Source organism: Cupressus sempervirens, chromosome 1, assembly GCF_028749045.1.
Source record: "Cupressus sempervirens isolate cs-2001-9-10 chromosome 1, ASM2874904v1, whole genome shotgun sequence".
Lineage (NCBI taxonomy): Eukaryota > Viridiplantae > Streptophyta > Pinopsida > Cupressales > Cupressaceae > Cupressus > Cupressus sempervirens.
Window position 1 is genome coordinate 201,160,309 of NC_143118.1, and position 26,889 is coordinate 201,187,197.

The window sequence follows — 26,889 nt, forward strand, 5'->3', positions numbered from 1 at the left end:
TCTGTCACTCTGGTATCACTGATATGTATATTGAATTTATTATTGTTCTTTGTTATGACTATATTAAATCCCATCATGGGTTAAAGTAATAGGTAATTACATTAGCATTGATTTGTAGAATGGGATATCTGAATTATATTAAGGATAAGAATCTTATATGATCTAATGTTGTTATGTGCGCACACGCGTGCACATGCACACACACATGCACAGATGCGCACGCACACACACTAAATCAGAATTATATATTTATATAAAATAGTCAAAATTATAGGGTTGTCTGTGGCCATTTGGTTGGATTGTGATATATATAGATAATTGCAAATAATAATGATTTCTTGATATTTTTAGGGTAGAAGATCATGCTGTAAAATAATTGTATCAAAGTAATGTAAGTGTTGTCATCTTAATCAGACTCTGGGTATCTCAATTGCAATACATATTTGCATGTGTAAGGTATATTTATCAGTCTGCCATAATTAACCATATTAGAGCAGGTAACATAGATGAGGCACTGCATGTATCTATAACCCAACTGCATTAAGATCATGACCTCACAAGATAAAGTAAGACCTGCAATTGATTTGATTGTGTTTCATCGTACATGGCACTAGGTAAGGCTTTTGGTGGAATGGGCATGGGCTACATCATACAAAAACACTAGGAAAGGCTTGCAGAAGAAGGGGCCTGGGCATCATACAAAAGCACTAGATAAGTTTTGCGGTGGAATTGACATGAGTTGCATCATACAAAGGCACTATCTTGGAAGGGATGATCCACATTGGGGGAGGAAGTTACCATAAAGGAGGAATTGTGAGGCCCACTAGGTGCACCAACCCCATGAAGCATGGGGCCAAAGGGGACAATGTTTTTCCCTTGGGCCTAGGGTTGGGCTAGTGCACCCTTTTGTAATATCTCCATCCACCTTAAGCAAAATTCTACACATTACATGTTATGGGTTGGAACTTTCTTTATCAGGCTATAAATGTATAAGATAGATTATATCATGTTAACAATATATTTAGTTTATGAAGGTATATTTGTGCTCTTGTTTCCTTTTTTGGTGTTGTAGGATCTAAATCAGGATTTACCTTGTTAAAAGGCATTTTAAGTGATAAGATTATATCTTTAACCATCTTAAAATTCTTATTTTGTTGGAATTTGTGATTCTAGGGTAAAATTAGGGCAAGCCCAAAAGAGGACATTACAAGTTTACCATTGGACCACTCAACTCAACAAATGCTATAGAGTTCAAAAAACTATTTTCCTTTATCATATTATCATCCAACAATTGTCTTTTATTGATAGTGTTTTACGGTTGATTTTTTGTTCATTCTATGCATATTATTTTTAAATATATTTATTTGGCAAGAATTTTAATGCTTTTAAAGATTCTTATTTTTCTTGTGCAATCAAATCAAGCGAGACTGAATGTAAGTTTAAAAAAATCTGTTAACTGCCATTCCAATCACCACACACATACCCAAACCTGTTAAAAACTGGAAACCTGATTATATATTATATTAATTTTTTTTCTCATCCTTTTATATATCTGTAGAAAATGTTACTATTTATAAGACAGGAAAAAAGGATTGAAATCTGCATTCCTTTACTATATCTTGCAGTCTTATCAATGGTTTGATTAGAATGCCAGTCTTGATTATATCTTGTAGACTTGTCAATATCCTGATTATAGCTGGCAGTCTTGATTATTTCTTCTAGACTTGTTAATGGTTTGATTAAAATGCCTATGATTAGACTGCTAAGGTTCCAGGGATAAGTAAATGAAAAATCATGGCAAGAGAAATCAGAAAAGGTTGTCTGCTCCCAGCTTGGATGCACCCATGGCTAAAAAGTACAACATGAAGTTATGCATAATGCAATTCTGTGTGATTGTCAATTGTAGCCTTCAGCTAAATTTAAAATGAATGCCTGTGAATTTGTCAAGCATCAGTTTCCAAGTGAAGAATATTGTGAATTTGTTTCTGAAGACACTTGAGCACTAAAATGTCTGATAGTTGCATATTTTGCAACCAGATAATTTCATTTTTACTTCTCTAGAAGAAACTCAAAATCAAAATCTTTTATTTGTAAGCAGTTGTCTTTGTTATCTAAGTATACCTGATTTCATCTTATGTTGCTCATTTTTCTACAGTCTTTGCACGCATGTCACAGCCATCACATCCTATCAGGTGTGCTAAGAAGGCAATAATCAAGATAGATGATGTTACAATCAATCCTGCAGAAGATCTTAATGAAATATTTAGGTATGTGACCTATGTTAAAATCCTTATGGTTTTCCTAGGATTATTTTTCATCACTATGTAAAAATTTTGCTGTTTGGATGATGTGATGGAGGATAGATTAATGCCAATTTAGAATTCACAATAACTGGTATATAAGATTTCTGTAAACTGAGATTTGTCAGATTGATGGACATTTTCATTGCACTGCATGTGGACCCTAAAGCTTTGCTCCTAAAAGAGGAACCGGAGATCCTGTACCCTTAATTCTAATCAACGACTTTAGTAGCCAAAATATCCCATGGTTATATTGGGATGCTTTCCGAATTTCAGGGAAGCAATGCCAATTTATCATACTTGGTTAGCAGCTATAGAACAAAAACAATTAAGTTAGGTGCAACTGCTGTACATGCACATGCATCTATATAAAGATTTGTTATTGCTTCCACCATTGTTCTATATTTCAAACTTTGGCACGTTGGTGATTGTATTGAAGGCTGGATTTTGCTTCATTATAAGTCATTGGTGCATTGTAAGCATTCTATAATCGAAGTCAATACATCTTTTGACCCTTTAGATTTCGTGCAGCATTTTCCATCTTGTTACTGTATGCAATTCTAACATTTTGTGTAAAGTATCTTGCACCCACTTAATTCCTGCTACAGAGGTGAACTACATTATAGACTCATTGAGATCATCATTTGTCAGCTCTTTTGTGTTGATGCTTTTCTAGGTTTCTTCATGTGTGCTAATGTCAGTGATCTTGATCATGGGTTTATTTTAATGAAGACTGTGATGAGCCATATATGCAGCCTTGTAATTTGGATTCGTCAATTTGAGTTTGGTTTATTGTAATAAGATCATTTCTTGTTTGCTTTAATCAATTTTTACCTGTAGATATGTTTCTCTCCAATTACCATCCTCACATATTCCATGATATGATTTCATTACTTTTTGTGTGTTCCATGATCTCATAAAGCATGTGTAATGTTAGATCCCCTCCCACAGCTTCAAAAGTCTGGTAAATGAGTTGGAGTATATGTTCATTCAACAAGTTATGAACATAGGATGGCGATATTTTCTAGTTTATCTGATTTCTTGGCTCTAAAGTTGGTGATTGACATTACCTGAGTCACTTCAATTCAGAGTTGGAGAAAATATTCCTGTCCTGTTTGTGAAGCACCCATGGAAATTGTTGGAGTCCTTCTGTTGTACAGATGGCTGCATTTTTTATTATTTTGTACAATGATTGTTATCTAGAATGCACCTATGGATCAAATGGGTCTGTATTGACTGCAGTGGCAGTTGAAGAGTGTATGGATGCCTTCTGGTGCTGTTTAACAGTGGATAGAATTATCTCGCACCGAAGAATTATATGGTTATAAACAGATAAGTTTACATCTTTGGCGCATTCTTAACTTTGGGATTTTATTATTTTAGGACTATGTTTGGTGAGCTATCATTCATTGTCAAGCCATGTAGTCAATGGTCATGGTCTCTCAAAAAATTGAAGCTGTTTTAAAGGTGCCAAAGGTAGAATCAGTACTGCAATGAATATTCTCTCTATAACTCTTTCAAAAGTGATTATAGATGACCCTAAAGTATGAAAGCCCTAAAATCCTCACTAAAATGCTCCAAAAATAAGGGTTTTTCAATACAACTTACCAATGCTTCCAGACTCAACTGAAGGTTCCTACACCTTGTCCTTGATCATGTGAAACTCCCCCAATCATCAAACTATGGTCTTGTAAAAACAGATCCTCTGTTGCTATAGGCTAGCCACCAAAATCATGCCCTTTCCTTCACCGAAACTATGGGATATCCTTGCAACTTTCAGTATTCTTGCATATATTACATAGTTACACCACCTTGCGGGATGGGGGGATGGGGGGACAAGTTTTCGAGATGGGGGGACAGAGGGGCCTTGATTTGGGGACGGTGGGGGGACGGTGGTGGGAGACAGGGGGGTGGTGGGGGGAGCAGGGGTGTATAAACTATACATATGGTACTTAAAATGCTAGTTATGAAAAGACGTACTACAATTATACAATATAAGATATAAAGATGTAAAAAACTTGAACATTGGACATTGCATTGAAGTTTTGAACTGGAACATCATGATTCATGATCAAATGACAAACAATGAAAATTGAACATCAGCAAATGAAAGAGTGTCAAATTATATAATTTTAAATTTATAATATATGTCGGTCTTCAAACATAGAAATGCAAATGTGAATAAAAATGAAGAATAGAAGGCTTTTCAACAAAGGAGGAAGGAATGGGCCCCACATCCCATTATAACAAACATAGAATCAAAAAAATATTAAAATAATGCCTTATTTTAAAATTTTTTTAATGTCCCCCATCTTGTTGTCTCGAAGGACGTCCCGGCTGTAGAGTGGAAATATCACTCAAGTTCACAGAGATACATGCTAATCATACAGAATAACACAATTGAGATACACAGAAAGTAAAACATAGAATGTACCTTTAATACCACAATACCAATAGGCGAAGAAATGGTTTCTTTATTAATACCAAAAACATCATGAGTACATTGGCAATATTCCAAGTACTTATAGAAGGGTTGGTTGGTTGGGAAAACCAACCGACGCATTCGCTCACCTCCTAACTACCCATCCCAACTAAGCTTTAACAAGTGCTAAACACAATAGTTACTTTATTCCGACTACATCTATTCCCCCCACCCCCCCCCCCCCCCCCCCCCCCCCCCCCCAAAAAAAAAAAAGGAGTCGTCTTCCAGACAACTACTAAACAACAAAAGGAACTTTGACTTCAAGAAGAGGGATGGGAGGACATCCCTGTAGTCGGAGCTCCCCGTAGCCGTTGTAGGTCACGTTTAGTTGTCTTTTGTTTTGTCCAAACACCTTGCAGTACCCTTAGGGCATCCATCTTCTTTGCTTCTACTATTGTGATCTTGCTTTCCAATTTAGCTTTCTCTACCATCTAGGCTTCCTCCATGGCAACTTTTTCTACTTCCCACTAATGTTGAAGATTTTGCCTTTCCAGCCCCCACGCTTTAGCCAAGCTTCTTTTTTCTGCTGAAGTTCCAAGAAGGTCCCTCGAAAGGCAACTTACATAGCTGCAAGGGCCTCCATGAGAGGCGGCGAGTGTTCCTGTCCACTTGAAATGATAGAACTGCTTGTCCATGTAGCGGCCATGTCCTTTGAATATCCACCCTATGCTAATTGTCCCCAATTTGTATGGCAGCCAATTTGCATAAACGCGGCCAATGCTTTCGTTGCTGTTATGATAGCTTCCAAATTAACAACTTTTCCTTGGCTGCAAAAGAGGCCGTGTCCGGAGGTTCCCCACGCTCGCTTTGTATCTCTACCTGTTCCTCAACAACTGCTGGTAGAGGGGAAGACACCATGCCTTCTTTCTCAAGTAATCTGTCAGCCTCCTCCAGGACAGTATCTGCCATAGCCATAGCCATCATACTTTCCTGAGGGTGGATTTCTCCCTACTAGTTATCCACTGCTCTTATTGGCTGTACCATGAGGGCAACTGAATGTACTACTTCTGGGCCTAGAGGTGTTTGCAACCTCACTATATGCGCACACTTTATCTGACATCTCAAATCTATTACTTTAGTATGGGAGTGTTGCTCTGGAGAGATTATTGGTGCCATCCTCGGAAGTGATATTTGGGAAGCCCCCCATGTCGAAATTTGTTGTCTTCCGCCAGCTCCTTTGACTCTTTCCTAATTTGGGTCGGACATATTTGCTGTAGCGGTTCTTTCGAGATCACCAGTCATGTTATGTTAAATCTCTGGAGATTCTGATATTCTAGTTGGAAGTGGCCCCTCCGCAGGTGGTAAGAAAGTAACTTCCTATGGAGTCCCCTGTAGATGACTTAGGCAGATTTCTGCTTCCTGTGAGTCTGAGGAAGATGAATCCATATCACTGGCCTCCTCTTCTGAACTCTCTTCATCGTCTTCATCCTCCTCGAGTATCTCAGCCACAACTACCTGTTTCGGTTTCTTTTTCTTTAGTTCACCACTGTTTTGAGAACCTAAACTCATGGTGTCCATATGGAGCCAGTTGTAGGGTTCCACCCTATTGGCTGGTATCAGTGTCCCTCGATGCTCGCTACTCACCTGAGTGCGTACTCCTAAAAATAAGGCCATGGCATGATGGGGCATGTAAAAAGCCTTGTGTTTCAACTCCATGAATTCCCGAACTCCGTCAAAAAGAAATTGAGCCTAGTTATACACTTGTCCGTTATACAGTCCATTTAATACAGGTAACATCCAAAGGGCAATGTTTGAAGTGCGGCTGCTTGCTGTGAGCTTACTTTTCACCAAATCTACAATACATAGCCATTCATCATTTACAATGAAGATTTTCTTGAGACCCCTACTGTTCTTCAAAATTCCTTCGCATTCCAAATTTGTAAGGTCTTTTTGGCACATTAGTTTCAACCACTTCTTGTCCTCTACTATCATAAGGGTTTTTTCCAGTTCTTGTCCTCTATTGGGAATTCCGAAAACCCTACCTATTTCCTTCGCTGAATAAGAAAATGTCACCTGCTGCTAGAAATACTGCACTATTGATTTATGATGTGATCTCTCATACTCTGTGATTAAATTCCGTAGTATAGGTTCAAACTCCTTCAATTCAAAAATTGGCATGAAAATTATTTTGTCTACCTTTGCTGTGCACAATGCCTTTTTTAGAGGATGATCCGCTTTTGTTTTCTCCCACCAGCTCTTGCACTCACTTCCCATCACACTTTCAAAAGTGATATTCTCAGCCATGATTTTTTGTGCCATTTTACCCTTGCCTTTTGTCATCTTCCTTATCTCTTTCTTTGCTTTCAGTGCCGCAGGCTTCTTCTTTTTGGAATCAATAATGTTCCCTTTGCTCGGGTTTCCTATGCTTAATTTCACCATTGTGTGGTGATGCGTCAAATCCAAAATTTCTTTAACTGTTTGTATCTGCTATTTGTACCAACCGTTCCTGTGATGCGACTACTGGTAACAAACTTCTTCCACAAATGGCAGTGTGGTATGACTTATGTGGGTATATGAATTGCCACCATATGACCCTAAGCTATTTCCTGCCTTGGAGATGGTGAGTACAATTGTTTATTTCCCAATTACCTCCTTTCATATGGACACTTTCATCCAGAGAGACACTTCCTGCCGTACGAACACTTCCTGCCATATGAACGCCTTCCAGATGAACACAACTTGCCGTGATGCCTTCCAGATGGACACTTCCTGCCATATAGATGCCTTCCAGATGGACACTTCCTTTTGTACAGACCCTTGCTTCTGTAAGGACGCCTTCTTTCTCCTTAATACCTTTTGATGTACAGTCACATTCTACAGTACAAATGTTTCTTCCTTTTCCTTTTGTACGAATGGCTCTACCTTTTGTACGGATGTCGCCCCCTTCATCCGTACTTCTCTATTCTTCCGTATGGCTATTGCCTTTGTATGACTATAACCTTCCATATGGCTACCACCCTTCTCTCTCTGTGGATGTCCTTGTATGACCACGCTTTCTTTTGTGTATGCTATAGGGATGTTCGTACGATTGTTCTCTTCTCTTTTGGTGCAGGATGTATGGCTGTTGCTTCCTTTGGTATGACTGCTAAGTTAAGTACCATGACCTCTTTTTATGGACTAGGGTTAACGTTTTCTGGTTCGTCACTTTTTGCTTTTATTACTTGTTCTTTTCCTCCTCCCGTACCTATAAAATATTTGGTTGCCTGTATGTTCCTTTCTTCATATGCTTTTAACTTAGACCCATTTACTAGGTCTCCAATAGGTTTATTATCTAGAATAGATAACTTTATTGCCCTATTCTCTTTATACTCTGTGTACCCCTCCGGGTAGCTTCCTTCTAACTCAAATTCTTGTATTTGCAACATAATTCTGCATGGAAAACTTCATAGTCCCCCATTTGCCAGTGGAATAATCCATTAAAGGAACTTGTGTCGTTCTCTGAGCATTCCCCTAGTCTAAGTACCCCTTCCTCATTTGGTTCCATCCCTTTATAGTTTTCTCCTTCGGAGTCTGATGCCATGTCCTGACTTACTGACTAGTTCCTGAGATCTATGATGTACTTTCTTCCTTTAGACTCAATAGATAGTGTTCCGTTTCCAGTTATGGGTAGCTTTTGCTGCAACCAACCATCCCTTGCCTAATAAAGCATCGTACCCTTTCTTCTCTCAAGTGATAACCACAAAATCTAGAAAAAATTATTGCGTACCCACTATGACTTTTTGTCTCATCAAGGTTCCTATACTCTTGATTCCATGTTGGTTGGCTCCCACTAGTTGAAATGTTGGTGGCCAAATTGTAGGTTTCCCTATTTCCTTCCATGTTTCTTCTGATAAATAATTTACACTGGAACCTCCATCAACAATGGTATTTGAAAGCTTGCACCCTAATATCTCCATCTCTACTACTGTTGGTGTTCTCCCCATTCCTATAGTGAATAGGGTATTTTCTTCTGTCTGTACTTCTCCTTCTCTTTCTTTGAAGTTGTCCCTTTCAGGTTTTCCACCTGAGTTAGCACTATTTGCAATTGGGGTCTTGTTTCTAATAAATCAAAGATTTTTATTGGGATAGTGGTTTCCAGTACTTGCCTCACAATATTTGGTACACCCCTATTGGAAGTAGGTTTTTCTAGCCTTGTCTTTTCTTCCTCTCCCATGTTATCTTGAATGTCCCTCTTTGCTTCCTGAAATCTTTCCGTCTTCGTAGTAGCAACTGGATAGGTTAATTTTCTAGCTTGCATCTTGGTGACTGCAAGAATTTCCCCTTCTGGATCTTCAATGTCTATCATATTTACCCCCTTCTATTTCGAGCAAGTCACATCCTCATGATTGCTTGGCCCACACCATTTACAGAGCATCCCTCCATTTTGTCCTCCTTTGCATTGGCAATCTCATGCAAAATGTCCTCATTCATTGCATCTCCTACATTGGATCATAGGCCTCCCCTTGGAGTCATACTGGATTGGACGTCGGTGTGTGTTGTTAGTGCTATTGTTGTTGCTATTATTATTACTTCCTCTTCTGTTATTTTTGTATCCCCTTGGTGAGGCTTCCGTATCTGTATTCTTCAGAGGGGTGGAGGGTGGTGTAGATTGCTCCCCTTGGGTAAGGAGTACTTGAGCGCTCTGTGTTTTTAAATTGTAGGGACAATCTTTAGTTGCGTGCCCTAGTACTTGACAAATCTCACAAAATGCTTTCTTTGGGCATGCTCCTTTTGTATGGCCTTCTTTTTCGTACTTAGTGCTCTAGAGTTCCCTCCTTTCTTTTCTTCCTTACTCCTTGCCACTTCATCAATTGCCTCAGGTCTTTTCTCAGGGCTTGGATGGTTTTGGATTCTTCTTTGCTTTCGTCGGAACTCTCAGTATGGCCTTCTTTTTCGTAGTTAGTGCTCTAGAGTTCCCTCCTTTCTTTTCTTCCTTACTCCCTGCCACTTCATCAATTGCCTCAGGTCTTTTCTCAGGGCTTGGATGGTTTTGGATTCTCCTTTTCTTTCTTCGGAACTCTCAGTTGTGCTTCCATGCCCTCTTGCTTTGGAAGTTTTGCTTTCGCTTCTATGTCCATCGCGCGAGTACATGCATCCCCAAAGGTTGCCGGTGGAACTATTTTCATTATTTTCCTAAGGGACAGTGTTAATCCTTCAATGAACCATCTTTTCTTTAGTCCATCCACAGGCTTGTTGTCAAGTTTCCCTATTAGCTCTTTTAGCCTTCTAGTATAGGTTTTAACGGATTCACTGTTCGCTTGTCTTGTGTTATAAACCTCCGTTACTGTTTGATCATCATCCCTTAGGAGTCTAAATTCCTCCTCAAAGGCTGTGCGGATATTACTCCATGTGTTTTCCTTTGCTGCCTCTAGATCGGTATACCAGGCAATGGCTATACTCCTTAGTGTGGGAGGGAAAGCTTTTAGCCACTCAACTGGTCATTTTCTCCGTTGGCTTGCCATACTGTTATGCATGTTTTACAGTGGCAGGCGGGGTCCTTCGAGCCATTCTCTGTGAACCTTGGCAATTTTTGTTTGTCTATTGCCATTACGTGGGGCTTTTTCCCTCCTATCGGAACACTTCTTCCGGATGGAGCACCTCCTCTCGATGGAACACCTCCTCCTGACTGGAAGTTCGCTCTCGATGAGGAACCTGATTCTTGATTACTGAAAGTATCTTGTTCTTCTGGACTTTGCTCTTGTTAGAGATCTCTTTGTGCAGGTGTCTTTGGATTTGGATTTCTGTATCCCAACTTCCTTGTTATTCTCTTCGAGATGACCAAATTTGTTATACCTTCGATTGTATGCTCGATCGACCCTTCTTGGATTCTTATGGAATCCCCTTGTCCTCCCCTCAAGTTATGATGTCTCTCGTCCTTCTGCTGGAGACATAGTGTCCTCAAGGTGACTTCTTCCTCAGTTTCTTCTCCTTGTACCCGCCTGGGATATATGTTTGGAATCAGGGGCATGATACGGTTTTATTGTGTGTTTCCCTTTTTGGAATTTTCATGTTCCTCCTTTCAGAAAACTGCTCGAGTTCTTGTTGTCTCTTCCATTCCCTTTTTGTCTCAGCTCTTTCCTCTTCTACTCGTAACAAATTGCATGCTAATAGGCGAGAAATCTCTCCCAAGAGATCGTACACTGCTGGTGGCACCGAAAATTCGTCGCGTACCGTACCTTCAGGGACGGTTCTCTCATGGGCTTCCCTTCATACATACTGATCGACCACAACTTCCTAGGCCATCACCTGATCACGTGTCAACTGATCTTCCTTGGTTTTTTCCTCTTCCCTATCACTATTTGTTACTTGGATGAGCAGTACAAAGGGCCTTCCCATTACTCCATCCTGCAGACCTCTAGGTTCGGACTTAGGAAACGACGCAAAAAACGTAGAGTGGAAATATCACTCAAGTTCACAAAGATATGCTAATCATACAAAATAACACAATTGAGATACATAGAAAGTAAAGCATAGAATGTACCTTTAATACCACAATACCAGTAGGCGAGGAAATGGTTTCTTTATTAATACCAAAAACATCATGAGTACATTGTCCATATTCCAAGTACTTATAGAAGGGTCGATTGGTTGGGAAAACCAACTGAGACATTCCCTCACCTCTTAAAATACCCAGTCCAACTAAGCTTTAACAAGGATTAAACAATAGTTACTTTATTTTGACTACATCGGCATCCTGTTGCACATCCCCCTGCACCCACAGGGGACATGGAGACGTCTCGCCATCTCTGTTGGAGGTGGCGATTTGAGTGGCGCCACCCAAGACTCCAAGACGCTGTCCCCCCGTCTCGAGTGCGTCCCCATCTCAGGTGTGGCTTGGTTTCGGTGGGGAGATGCGTCCCCTTGTTACACTGATGTATTATGTTAAAACATTATAATACATGTTATAATGAGTCTATTCTTGAGAATTAGAGGGCCATTCAAGTTATGGACCAAGTTATTATGATTCCAATCAAAACTATGTCAAGAAAACTCAAAACCCTTACACCTATCAGCACCAAAATGTGAGTATGATTCAAAACTGATCAAACAATCATGTAAGGACTTCAAAGATATTGTAAATGGTATGATCATATAATTTAAACACTCTTTTATAATACAAAATTCAAATAACCATCAAATTTTGCAAGAAAAATTGCCTTTATTGCTTGATTAATGAACAATCCATACAATTTGAATGCCAATCTTCCACCACTACTCATTCCACACCTTGATTAGGCTTATACAAGTATATTTCAGCCTCCCAAACCATTTCCAATTGGTTGGAAATCATTAAACACAAAAACAAACTTAATTTGCTTCCTAATCCTCACTAGACGTTATAGTTCAAAAATTCGAAATTATAACTTACAATTTATTCATTTTTCCTATCTTCTAACCCCTCCACTTAGATATTTTTATTCACTTAGGATTAATACATCATTATTGACTTTCAAAACCTATTCAAATTCCTTAGGGTGCTATTGACCCCCTTTTACAAAGATTTGGTCCTAAGGTCCTGATAGGGTCCTTATCGGACCCTTAGGACGATTAACCATGACGTAATTATTTTTGCCTTCAAATGCCATGATTGGCTTTAACAATTTGCAATTGACTTGATTTGGTCCATATTCTCCCTCATATGCCTTCATTTCCTTCATGGTCCTTATTGCTTGCTTGGGTGTACCTGCACCACATTTGAGGGAGTGTACATATAGTCTTTGAGGGGGTGTGACACAAACCCTCATGACTACAACTATCCAGCCCTCGGTAATTCTAACTACCAACTACATGATTAACATTAACAACAATTAGAAAACACATGATTTTGCTGACAACATGGAGATTAGTCCGACAATGGTAAACCCTTATTCATGGATGCTAGGCATTGGCTGATGAGTTCTTCACACTATCAATACATTATGCTACTAATAGAAGTCTAGCCACTCCAAATGATGAACTAATAACACTATAAAATCAACTCCTTTGACACTACACGGCCTTTGGAAGCAACGATAAAACCCCATGTATTGAAGAGAATGACACACAACCAGCTAACTAATATTCTTTTTAACTGCTGGAATGGTAATGGTTCTCTATGGTCATTACCTTTTCTCTTCCACAATGCGGTGGGGTCCGCTGATATACTTGTCATCATTGAGACTCATGAGAGTTCTGTGCATCCTCTTCCAGGGTTTACAGGTTATTAGTGGTTATTTGTTTATAGAGAGGAGTTTCGTGCTTCTGGTGGGGTCCGTGGGTTTGGTGACATGACTTGTTTGATTAGAGATGATATTTTCAGCTTTACTCTTGTTGTCCATTATGATACGTAGGCCAGATACATGTGAGTCCGTATGGACCTTAAGAGTCACCGTCAGAGAGATTTCTTTATTGTTGTCTGCTCTCCTGCCAGTTTCCTCTCATTATGCTATCCATGGTACCTAGGACGGTGACCCTTATGTTGACCTATGTGAGAGTATCTCTCGGTTCGTTGCTTTGGGGGACATCATCATTTTTGGTGATTTCAATACGAGGACCAGAGAACTCCAGACTCCACTTTATGACCGCTGCTCTGATTCCATTTGCTCTACAGAGATTGATCCGACTACTTTGGGACTTCAGTGTATTTCTAATGATGCTCTTGGGCCGAATTCTTGTTATGGTCACCATCTTCTGTAGCTTTGTGAGTCCTCTGGTCTTGTGATCTTGAATGGTCTTCCATGCTTTCCTACTTCTGAGCTCTTCACTTGTTGGCCTCATTGTGGGGGTGCTAGCGTTGTTGACTATGCCCTCACCTTTCCCTCCTTTATCCCCTTCATTCACACCTTCATCATCTTACGCCTTCCTCTTGCGGACCATGCTCTCCTCAGTATTCGCATTTCTTCTCACTCATCGCCTCCTCTTCAGTCTTCTCACCTCTTTCCTCGCGCTACTCGTCCCTCGGCTTGCTTCTGCTTCCTTGATGGTGACAGTGAGCTCTTTTCCTCTCATCTTTCAAGGCTCCTTAATCGTGTGTGCTTTATTGATTCTGGTGAGACCTCCATGTTTGATTTTCTTGCGTCGGCCATTTGAAAGTCTGTCATCCTTTCCATACCTCACTGCTTTTCGCTCTCCCCTCGAAGCAAACGCCGTAATACATGCCCTATGAACCAATGGTTTGATGTTGACTGCAAAGCTTTCCATTGCTCAGTGCGTTCTACTTTTGATGCTCATCCCTCACTTTTGCTCACCCGCATGTTTCTTACCTCCATTTTCTTCGCGGTAAGAAACGATCCTTTATCGCATTCTAGTGTAAATCCCTATGCTCCACACTTATCCACAATCCCTAGCTTTTTTGCCACACCTTGTTTCCTCGCTCTCACCCTCCGTTCTCCATCTTTGACTTTAGCTCCCTTGCCTCTCACACTATGGCTCTTTATGTAAAGTTTTTGCAAATTCTTCTTGTAAATCAAACTGATGTATAACCTATATAGTGTTGGAGATGGTCTTGATCAATTGCAGACGAATATTAGTCCTTCTTCCTATATGATAATTCTGCAATAAAATATATTTTGTTGCTTATTCGAATGAGGCAGAGAATGCTAATGAACAAACTTCTTTGTATTGTATGTTCATTATCCACATTTCTATCTCATATATATAAGGTGACCAAAGGGCATGCCCCTGGAAGGGACATGACCCTATCTAGGTCGGCCCTATAATATAACTCCCATAATCGGTGGTCAATGAATAATATAATTTACTAAAGACATTAACTAACTATAGTTAAGGTTATCTTTAATAATCACTATCCCTAAAGAGATGCCGATAATGCCTTTATAGGAGGATATATATAATGCTAGATCAGATCTATGTGATCTGTACAATCAGATTAGCATGATTATCGAAGTTATAGTTTTTAACACTTTATGACATTCCTGGGCAGCCTTCTATCCACCCTATTCCACCTCCGTATTGTCATTTGTTCACCCCTTCTAACATTTACGAGGCCATCAGATCCATGAGATGAAGCAGAGTGACATATGAGGAGGGGTTCCAGGCTGAACTCTTCAAGTTTGGTGCCTCAATTCTGGGCCCCTATCTCTCTACACTCTTTAATAGAGTGTTTTGCACTGGTTTTCCAGTTTCTTGGTCAAGGCATTTGATTTATTTGATTCACAAGACCGGTCCTGTCTTTGATCCTGGTAATTATAGGACCATTATGATCTGACACACGTTTGCCAAACTATATGCTACAACCCTGAATGCTATGTTATTGAGTGAGCTTGACAGGACAGATTGTAGAGTTAGAGGACAGGCTTGTTTGCGGGCTAACTATTAGACGATGGATCACATTTCCATTTCACGGGCTATTATTGAGGAGGCTAGACATAGATTGGCAAAAGTATACTGCTGTTTTGTTGATTTTCGCAAGGGTTTTGATTCTGTTCCTAGGATGGTTCTATTTCAAAGGTTTCGTGCGATTGGGATTTTGGCAATGTTACTTACTGCTATCATGAGATTATACGAAACTGGGGCAGGTAGATTTAGGACTCCTGAGGGATTATCAGTTCCAATCCATAGCACCATTGGTGTTAAACAAGGTTGCCCTCTCTCCCGCACTTTGTTCGATTTGTATATTGACGAACTTGAAGACTTCCTTCTAAAGTCCTCGCTCCTAGGGGACGGTTGCTACTTACACCACGTCTTGATCTCCATTCTTCTTTTTGCGGATGATGTGGTTCTTCTTACTTCTTCTCCAGAGAGTTTACACAGGCTTCTTGATGTTTTGGCTTCCTTTTGTGATCAATGCTAGCTTGTGGTTAACCCGGATAAGACTTAGGTTATGGTCTTTAATTGCTTAAAGACCTCTCATCTTCACTTCTTCTTTCAGGGACAAGAGATAGAGATTACTTCTTATGTATCTGGGAGTGAAGTTCTCTGGACGCCGCTTCCGTATGAGATTGATGATACAGTCCAGAGTTAGTAAGGATATGGGTTCTCTTGCTATGCTTGAGAAACAGTGTTTCAGACACCATTTTCAAGATACCTTGTCCAAGTTTTCCCTCTTGGACTCCATTGTTCGGCCGACTATTCTCTATGGCTCTGTGGTTTGGGGGCTCTCTCTTGGTTTTTGATTGGGCCTCGATCAAACGAGTAAAAAATTTGTTTTTACGACGTATCATTAGATGTCACAGGTTCACTCCTCATAGTATCAATCTTGCTGAGTTTGGTGCTTATCCCTTTAGTCTTGCAGCCATTTTTGATATGGTTTGGTTTCTTCATCGCCTTTGTGGTTTTGCGGATTTGGTTGGAGTACGAGATAAATACTCCTACCTGGCGTATTGCTCGTCTGTTGCTATTGCGGGTTCTAATACTTGTTCTTGAGCTCATTGCTGGTATGCGCATGCATTTTCTCTGCTAAGCTCGATTGGGATTGATATTGACCGCCTCCCTCCTTATCAGTTCTTTTTGAATGCCCCTGCTCATCTCCTACCCTCTAGACAAGAGTTAAAAAGAGCATGTTAGACTGGATATCTACAGATAGTATATTATCACCACCTGGACTAACCCTCCTAGTGGGTTATGTCTGAGGATGGCTTTCTATGTTGAGCATTTTATGGAGATCTGTGATGGGATTATTATTCGTCCTAGTTACCTTTCTCGACGGTGGTGTCATGCCCTGCGTTTCTCTTTGGGGTCCTTCAAAGTTGGTTCTCATTGTCTTCAGGCTCAGATTGACCATCATATTGATAGCGGAGAATGGATCTATAAGCTGTGTACTTTAGCGGAGTTCGAGAAAGAGACTCACTTTATTTTCCGTTGCCCTATCTTTTATGAGATCAGAGGGAGATTCTATTGTTTATTCCGAGATTGTTTTTCTCTTTCAACTTTCTTCAGTTACAGTGATCAGCAATGTCTTGCGCTTTATCTTCAAAAGGCCACCCTACTGTGCGAGAGTACTTTATAGTCACTACTTCCTTCCTGACAAACCTCTGATCAGCTCATTACTGCCTTTTTCTCACCCTTATCTCCGTTACATGGTGTGAAAAGGTCGTTCACTTCTACCAGTTCTACCGGTCATTCCAGGTCTGTCAGACTCCGCAACAGTTTCTTATGTTAGCGACACTCTTCTTCCAAGAGCTCACAGAGATAGATCAGGGCTCATGTCCACCCACAGTCTTATCCATCTGTGACTGATTTCTTTTCGCCATTGAAAGACCCCTAGTCTTTGCTTTGGCCTTTCTCTGCACCTTTATTTTCCTCTTCAGGCTTTTTGTTGTTCACTTTCTTGGACACCGTTTGGTGCTCCTGCTGTGGCCTATTGTCTTGTTGTAATGTCTCAGTCCCATAGACCTTTTGTGGTCTTTTGTTGGACATTAATATTATTATCTTATGTTAATTTATCTTATCATCAATTATCATAATCATCTGATTTGCAAAATTCACTAAAACCCTTGCTAATTCTAAAATGAAGCGCATTGTTGACTCTTGAGTGAAGCCAATTTGAAAGGCAAGCCTTCAGAAGATCATTTACAACCTCAGGAATGCAAATCAATGAGAGTTTTGTTCTCGTCAAAGAAGTTCCAAAGCCCTAGTTTTCCTTCTCCAAGAGAGGAGCTCTCCCACCACACAAGAACAAAAAGATGATCTGATGATACCCTTTTTCATTTCTTTTGTGCCTTTTATATTCATCTCCAATTACGTCAATTTATCTTGAGGCCTTTAGACTCATAAAAAATCATTAAATGCTTCTATAATTTCACTTAAGTCATTTAAATGACCACTTAAAAAATAAAGTACTTTATATCATTGTGATGCACTTTTTTAAATGACTTTTAAGTCATTAAGTGGCCCCATTCACGTAAAGTGAAAATACAACTTTATAATTAATTATTAATAAAGTATTACTTTATTAATAATTAAAATAACTTAACTCCAGAAATAATCATTATTTCTTGTTTCTGTTTGAATTTGGAAGTTAACCATTGTATCTAGTATGCATCCAACTGCATTACTAATAACAGTAAGGATCCTTCTCTAACATCCTTTAATTTATTATTAATAGCAAGTCCCTCTAAACAGAACTAGAAACCTTTAAATTTCAATGCATCAGAGCAAATGAAAGATCTGGTGAGATGAACACTTACAACAACCACTTGTAGAGCTCCCAAACTCCCAAACTAGACACTCTAATCCACCATGCTAGCTTACGAGGATAAAAATAATAGGCTAATCCGTTGAACTTTGATGCTCATGAAAATGGGGACATTACAATCTAAATATTGTCGGCCAACTATGTGCAACATACAACCATGAGATTATGATGCACAACCTTGTTTTACATTTTTGTTGGTACCATCAGATGGTCATTGATAGTTGTTTAATTATCAACCAACATCTTTGGTGGCGAAAGACATCCTACAAATGAGCTTTGTTTGTCGTAATTTTATGGAGGTGGCTTGTAGATAATTGTTTATGAGATAAGACAGAATAATTGCTTGTGTGGCACACTAGAAGCATCCATTGGCTGAACCACATTGCTCTTGCTTGTAGAGGGGTTAAGAGAATGAAAAATGGGAATCTTGAGGAACATGGCACTGACTATAATTTCTTAGCAAGATATTTAAGGTGGGTTCAAAGTTTGCACGAACAAGTGGACTCGATTTATATGGGGTCTCGACCTTGTTATTTTAACCTAGCTTTTTAGTTTTCTTGAGCATTTAAGGTTTGTTTTATTCTAAGTGGAACCATTTTTCATCCCTTATTCAAGTTTGGGGTGCATCCTTTTATTTGTGAATGCAATATCAGAATCAAGTTTTAAGTATATTCCTTTTCCATTAGTTAAATCGTTTTCCATCTGCACAAGACATTAAAGTTTTAAGTATTGCCTTTGTTTCAACTTTTATAACTATTTGTTTTATTTCCCTGAATTTTAAATCCCAACCTTTCAAATTGTGAATTCCCATATAAAATTTGTGATTTTGAAAATGCTACAACTAAAAAACATGAATGCAGATTTGCAAAATATCATTAAATTATTTATGATTTTATCTTTTATTGTGTTGATGAATTCTTGTTAAAGTTGCCAGACAAGTAAAAAATGAACACAAAAGGTTTATTTCTTGTTAAATTTACTCAGAAAACAATATCTACCAAAGTTTATGTATTTCATTTATTCAATAAGGGACAATTTGATAGCCATTTTGGCAAGATAATTCCGTTTTAAACCTGAGCGATTGAATTCCATTTGAGCCACTAGTTTTCCATGCCAATGCCAAGTAAATGGATTTCTACTATAGTATATATGAATTATAATAAGATAGAATGAATTATAATAAGATAGAGAAGCTATCCAGTCTTAAAACTATGGCTCTGTGATAAAAGTCAATTCATAGCAAGGATTATTATCAGAAATAATAACGAGACAACTCTCTGATTGAAGCTTAAATTAAATTGTCCATGTTGATATAAATGAAAAATACTATGATCTTTCACAAATTTGATTTTATAATAGTAAATTATCCCTTATAATTTTATAATTAACTGATAAAACTTTAAAAGTTAGGCATACCCCACTGATAGCAATGAGGGATGGCTAAATCATTAATGAATATGCTATTTAGATTATTTGTACTTTTCTATGATGTCAGTTTTGCATAAAGTTTCCTTGACTTATTTGGTGCCTTACAAGGTTTCATATTCATCATACTTGCATTCTTGTAATGTTCATTCTATTAGCATTGCACTCTTATTGTGTGATACAGGGTATTTGCAGTAAGGTTGGTTTTGACTGGGCCAACACCATGTGAGCTTGTTGATGCGAAGATATGCTTGACATTTAGAATATTCAATAAACTCCCAGATGGCTCTACATTTTGTTCCACTCACGATTTGGAGCTAGTTCGCCCAGAGGTACTTTTTATTTTTTGAAATGTCAATTACTTGATTAATATTTTTGGAGACCTTTGTTTCCCAAGCATAAAGATGGTAGTACGGAGAGGAACTTCTTGTCTCTTGAAATCATGGTTTCGCTAAGAATAGTGAACTATGCAACATATCACTTGGCTTGCAACTATTGAGCAAAAGAGCTCATAAGTGAGCAGAATTTGCCATAGAAAATAGTTTAGTCCAATTTTCTGACCATATAGAAATCTTGAATTGTAATTGATGCAAGGACCAGAAATAATTGGTTGTATGACGGTAATGAAAACAATAGTTTTTTGACCAAAAATGTATGGAACCCTAGAAAGATCATTCTAGTCGAGATACATATCTTGATGTTAGATAAAAAACAAAAAATAAATAAATAGAATTTTAAGTAAAATGATTTTCAAAAGTTTGTCTGGTCTCAAATATGATGAAGGGTTCACCATAAAACATGTATGTCAGCATTGTTGAAAAATGTACAATAAGAAACCGTAGGGAACTTGATTGGAACAAGAGAGAGCCACATCAACTAGAGCTGTGAAAGTTTCAGAAATAACAGACTAGAACATTTGAATCCCTAGGTGTGAAATGTATCAGTTTGTTTCTGACTTAGTTTTGTAGTTTTTTATGCATAATGAACATTGCATAAAAATATCTTATCAAATAACAGTTTTACAATCAATGAACTGAATTTTAATATACTTTGGAGTGCAGCTCAGTGAGCACATATTAGTTTACTGGGAAAACAATAAGACTAGTATAATGTCTTGAAGAATTGGTAATGGGAAGTGGACCATAACTAATCAATTAATAGATTCTGTAATTTATTATGCCACATGGATATTATGTAATTGATAATTTCCGTATCATGTGTAACAGTATGGTATTAGGGTTTTTCTACTCCATATACAGTCATACCATTTCAGAATTGCTTGCTTTGGGTGAGTTATTGGAATTTCCTTCGTAAACTTAAGGTGTTATAAATTTATATGCTTCCTAATCCTTGATATCTAAATCATTAACATTCTATGCAAAACATTTCCATAAGACAGTTTTTGTTAAAGTTTGTAGCTGCCATAGAGATCTTTATCTCTCGAAATCTGGACGTTATTACCATCGTTGTCATCTTCAGCCGAAAAGGACACTTAAGATTAATTTGTAATATTAAATGTAAATGACATGTGTCATTCACGTGCATTGAGGCATGAATATTCGAAGAGTTATAATTAATTATAGGAGTTATGAGACTTTCAAGAGACCTTCGGTTATAATGTGAAGAGTCTCTCCTATTGTTATATATTTGCATCAAGCAAAGGATATTGTACACTTGATCATTTCATTATCAACAAAGATATTTTTTGTTGTGTGGCTGGGTTTTTCCCTTCATTCTTGAAGGGTTTTCCCAAGATATTTTTGGCGTTTATTGGTTCAGTTTTTGGCTCCTTATTGCTGTTTATCACCATTGATTTCTGGGCTAAAAACTTAGCATGGTATTAGAGCCAGGTTAGATATCAGCTTATAAGAAGGTTTTCTTGTTCAGATTGTTTTTATATGATGTTGCTTATATTCTCTGTGATTTCTCGGTGTATCTCTTAATTTGGGTGTTATTTATTATTGATCAATGTTTATGTGTAATTGTATCATATTGATGCTATGTCGAGGATCATCTGTTTTCTTGATCTCATTGTGTTTTTGTGTAAGTGCCAACTCTCAAGCCGTGTATGTATTGTATATTCAATGGTGATCTTTGCTATACTCATTCTACTAGTCGAAAAGTGAAGGCCTCTATTTTTTTTGTGGTCTCTTGGTTGCATGGTCTAATTCTCTGAAAATGATCACTGGAGTCTTTTTATGTTGATCTTCTTCTCAAAGTTTTTAAATATCTCCCGTGCCGTTAAAGATTCTCTAGTGGTGTTTGTTCTTGTCATTATGGATGAAGGAGGTTTGAGGAAATGAAGTTAAAGGCGGTACAAAATTGCATGCATTCAACCGCTTGTCAAGCAGTGCACATAGCTCACCATCGCCTTTGTCTTCACCGCATTTGAGGCATGGGAAAAGCAAGAGCAGCCACATGTAGGGTAGAGTTGGGCAACCTCCAAGCGTCCTGACTTTTATGTAGAAATTCATGTGGTGTTTGCTCTATGTGATTCTGCACTGTCAGGGACTATTTTTGTTTGCACCGCTGATTTATATAGTAGGAATGTTTCTTTACATGAGGACAATGTCTTTTGATGTTGGAGAAATCATCAGCCATTATTCTGAGCAGGGGTCTATGTAGAGAAGCTTGCAAGTTTTCAGAAATCTCTGGCCTGCAATACAAGTTGAGGTATTAGTGAGGGAGCAAAGTTGTGGCCTGTTGATAGAAAGATTGGGGTGCGGAAATAGAAGTTGAAATCCTACTAAGGTAATGGAATAGGTCAAAGGATTCATAGAAGAAGCATTCGAATGGTGGAGACATTTCACAGGTAAGTCTTTGCCTCGTCTTTGATTGATTTCACAGAGAAACTTGGATCGACAATTTTGAAGGTAAGATATGCTTATTGTGTGTTTTTTCTTTCATAGCATTTCTCATCTGTTCATTCCCCTAACACATTCACTCTGACAAGTTTTTGCATGAGTTTCGAGTGACAACACCACCTTGGAGATTGTCGAGATTTTCCGAATACATTGGAAATTTGGCATTGAGAACTTTGAGCAGTTACAGTATGCATGATTTGATAGCTCCCTTAAGTCTTTAGTTATGGTATTCGTGTGTCATATTACATGCATGAAGGCATGACAATTTTAATTGGATCATCAATTTTTCTTGATCTTCGTCGATTTATGCGGTCACCACTATTCAAGTTGGTTGCTATAATGATTCATTCCACCATGATTAATATTATTAGTGTTGCGGCTTCGTTCTTTCACAATAGTTGTCTATAGAAGCCAATGGTATTTAAATTGATGATTGTCTACGTCAATTTTCCTAAATAGTCATGACGGGTCTTCAGTGTCAGGACACATTACTAGAGTAGCAGGCAATAGGACCTTCGTCTATCTAAAAAGCTTGGCATGAGATAGTATGTGTATTCATGAATCATGTCAACACTGCTTCTTTTTGTCTAGGAAGGTGTTAATTGAGCACTTGCAAATTTGAGAAGCGTGATTACCTAGCTATTGGAAATTGGATTATGTCTTAGTAACCATTGACTATCATTATCCTTGTATTAGGTTATTTTAAGAAGGCTGGGCATGTCATAACGGTAGGAGCATATCTCATCTAGGAAAAGAAAAGATTGCAAGTATCAACCAAATTAAAGAAAACAATTGTCTATAGTTGGACTCGTATTTGTAGACTTTTGTCATTCTTGGTCCATGTCTGTTTATCTTCGGAATTTATTCTTGTATATTTCGCTGTCTCCTAGTATAGCTTGAATCAATATTATCAGATTTTTAATGTTGAAGTTATAAGGAGGAAAGCACTGTAATGAAAAAAATAAAAGTTTGGCTCTTGAGATGCCAACTATTGTGCCAGAAATGGCTATAGCCATTGTTGGCTGGACTATGGTTTCTCACTAGTATAGAGATAAGTATTTTATTTACTTTGCATAAATCATAAATTCTTAACTGGAAATAGTATGTTTTTAGCATTGATATTTATGATCAATTAATAGTTGATTTTAATAATCTCTCTTGGTTGCAGGATGCAACAAGATAAAGATTATAGTCTAGAGGGAGATGCTGAGCTTTAGAGGGAGATTTTAGCTTCAGAGGGAGGCTTCATAATTAAGAGGGAGTGCTTAAGAAATCTCCTTCATTCTCATTTATGATTGCGATGCTTGTGGTATTTGTAAAATTTGAGACTTAAATGGAACCAAATCTTTCTTTTATTATGCCTATTTCTATTCTTGTATGATAATTCTTTCACTATGCGATAGTGAACATCATGCTAAGAGAGGCCATGATGTCATCACTTTGAGAGATTCCGTGATGGGAGTTGAATGTCATGTTGAGAGATTCCATGACAATTCACGTTGAGAGAGTCTGTGAATAAAGGCTTAGTTGTGAGTCTTGCAAATCTTTTCATGTTGAGTGATTCCATGAATATGACTCATTGTTATAGGTTTTCATGTTGAGTGATTCCATGAATATGATTCATTGTTACAAGTGTTCATGTTGCGTAATTCCATGAATTATGTTTTGAATTCATATGATCAGAATTTATCATTGACATTTTTTTTGCAGCTTTATGTGACTGTTCAGTCAAAGATGTCTCTCTTACTAAGGGGGAGTGTTAAAGTTTGTAGCTGCAATGGAGATCTTTATCTCTCAAAATTTGGACGTTATTACCGTTATTGTTATCTTCAGCTGAAAAGGACACTTAATTTTAATTTGTATTATTAAATGTAAATGACATGTGTCATTCACGTGCATTGAGGCATGAATATTCAAAGAGTTATAATTAATTATAGGAGTTATGAGAATCTCAAGAGACCTTAGGTTATAATGTGAAGAGTCTCTCCTATTGTTAGATGTTCACATCAAGTGAAGGATATTGTACACTTTATCATTTCATTATCAATAAAGATATTTTTTGTCGTGTGGCTGGGTTTTTCCCAGGATATTTCTGGTGTTTATTGGTTCAGTTTTTGGCTCCTTCATATTGCTTTTTATCACCATTGATTTCTGGGCTATAAACTTTACAATTTTTATGTAATTTATTATGCCACATGGATATTATTCAATTGATAATTTCCGTATCATGTGTAATTGTATGATATTGGGGCTTTTCTACTCCATATACAGTCATGACATTACAGAATTGTTTATTTTGGTGAGTTATTGGAATTTCCTTGATAAATTTAAGGTATTATGAATTTATATGCTTCCTGAATCGTAATCCTTGATATCTAAATCTTTAACATTCTATGCAAAACATTTCCAGAAAATAATTTTTATGTAATGATATCCCCTAAGATTATGGGTGAAAGGTCATAGAAAAATTAAATTAATGGCTATTATGCTAAGTTGCCAGTTCGGATGTGGGTTTGAGATTTGGGTTTGAAATTTGTTCAAGATTTTTTTGGGGTTGGTTCGAATTCATCTTGGGTTTGTCCCTACAAAAAACTGTGTGTGTGTGTGTGTGTGTTTAAGTTCATACACCACTATGCTGTGTGTGTGTGTGTGTGTGTGTGTGTGTGTGTTTAAGTTCATACCCCACTATGCTAATAGTAAAGCAACATAGAAAAATATACCACCATATATAATATTAATGTTTTAGTCTCTTTGGCATATGTTTTCTCTTTTTGGCCTTGTTGGTGGTCTATTTCAGGGTTGGAGGGTTGGATTGACTAAGATAGACCAAAAATACTTCAAAAAAGTTAAAAAAATCTATTTTTGGCGAAATTCAGCCTGGGCCCTGCTGCAGATTTGGAAATTTGCCATAAAAACAGAAAAATTTGTGCCAGGTTTGTCTAACAGAATTTGGGTAGACCTTTGCTAGGATATGATAAGGACCAGACTTTTGCAAGGATTTGACCGGACTTCGGACTTGCCAAGGAAGAATTTGGTAACATAGCTATTATGTATGCACGGCAAAGTAGAGACAACAAAGTTTGTAATTATTATCTTATAGAAAGTGTACATATGCAGTTGTTTGGTTTTTCCCATTTTTTTTTTTTTTTTTAATGATATTTTTTGCCATTGCTGCTCAAACAATATGAAAATTGTCAGAAAAAATGAGAAATGAGAAATGTTAATAGGTAAAGTGCTAACATATTTCAGTAAGGAAGGAACTCTTAAATGAAGTACTACAATTCCCCTTGTGATTTTTAATAAAAGGTTTAGGCTCTTATGTTAAGCATAAAGTATTCAATGTGTAGATAGATAAACTATTTGTGTTTTAAAGATAGCAGGTCTCCACAATCCATGATCATGCTAGTATGCTTCTGGGATTGATTGTGTATCATTTTTTCAACGTCAGCGTTTCAGATCATATTCCATTATCCATCATCAGGATGAGAGAGTTTGAAGGATGCAAAAAATTCAGGTTCATATAAGCAGAAAGAAAATAATGTTTTAGAAATCACATTGTTATTCATGGATGGACAGAGGTGTCTAGGAATAACAAAATAAATAAATAAATATATGATAAATTATCAAGGCAGTGCGTCTATCGAATTTGAGATCTAATACAATGTTTGATCCATGAATTAAAATATTGCAGATATCTCTGCAATAAGTTCACTTATCTCGAGAAGATCTGTGGCACCATAAGTTACACAACTTTCTGGTAGGAAAATATCATGGAAATTTTTCGAAGGATCACAGAGAAACTGGCAAAATATCAGCATAACTTGATTTTTTATCATGATAAGTCAGAAACTTTTCTACCACAGATTCATATACACAACAGCCCAAAAAAGAGCAAAACATAATATTTTTGATTGCAAAAACAGGTTTGAAGAGGAGAGAAAGGGTCGACTCTTTTGATATTGTAATTCTATTTGCTTATAGTTTTACTAAGACAATTTTTTATTTTTAGTTTGCTTCAGAGTTTAGACTACCACACTATCTCTACTAGCCATCAACATTCCACATGAGGATGTGATTATATTACCTATTGCATTCATATATATCTAGATCAGCTTGTTAGGTTTGTTTACTCATTAGATGAGTTTCCTTATCTAATTTTGCAAAAAAATGAATTTCTAATTAATTTTAAGCAATGTTTTAAATTCCCAGTATTTTCTCAATAAGTTTCTTACTTATCGTCAATATTTCCTGATATCTTTCTTTTTGCCTACTGTGATAAGTTGCTGACAATGATATGTTGAACTATGGTTTGGTCAATCCAAAAGCAATTATTTATTTTATAATTTTTTTTTGCTTGATAAAATGCATTTGCCATATGTTTTATTAATTTTGAATTTTAAATTTTCATATAGTTACCCTATTCAAAGTGCAAGCACCGGGGAAAAAAGAACAAGGAAGAAAACCTTTGGTTAGCCTTGAACATTGCATCCTATTAACTAGAAAATACATGGATCCCAATTTAATTGGGGATTTTGAGAAGGCATGTCTTCTCGTCACAGTATTTGAGATTCCCTTCAATGGGATACAAAGAATCAATAATGATATTTACATAGCCCTCTTCATATTGAGGGGTTTCAGAAGGCATTCCTTCTTTACAATGTGAGTAATTAAAATACATGTCATTGTTATCCATCCTTTTGGACT

At 37.5% G+C, this 26,889-nt stretch overlaps 1 protein-coding gene and 1 long non-coding RNA gene across 2 annotated transcripts in view; one reads left to right on the forward strand and one right to left on the reverse strand.

Moving 5' to 3' along the window:
* LOC149576822 (uncharacterized) overlaps positions 1 to 26,889 on the forward strand; it is a 190,752-nt gene that overhangs the window by 81,178 nt on the left and 82,685 nt on the right. Inside the window, exons 4-5 of the mRNA XM_089820298.1 lie at positions 2,156 to 2,267; positions 19,506 to 19,653. Of these exons, the coding sequence (XP_089676424.1) occupies positions 2,156 to 2,267; positions 19,506 to 19,653 (260 nt within the window). The remainder of the gene's footprint in view (positions 1 to 2,155; positions 2,268 to 19,505; positions 19,654 to 26,889) is intronic.
* LOC149576823 (uncharacterized) overlaps positions 1 to 26,889 on the reverse strand; it is a 188,149-nt gene that overhangs the window by 77,714 nt on the left and 83,546 nt on the right. The window lies entirely within an intron of this gene.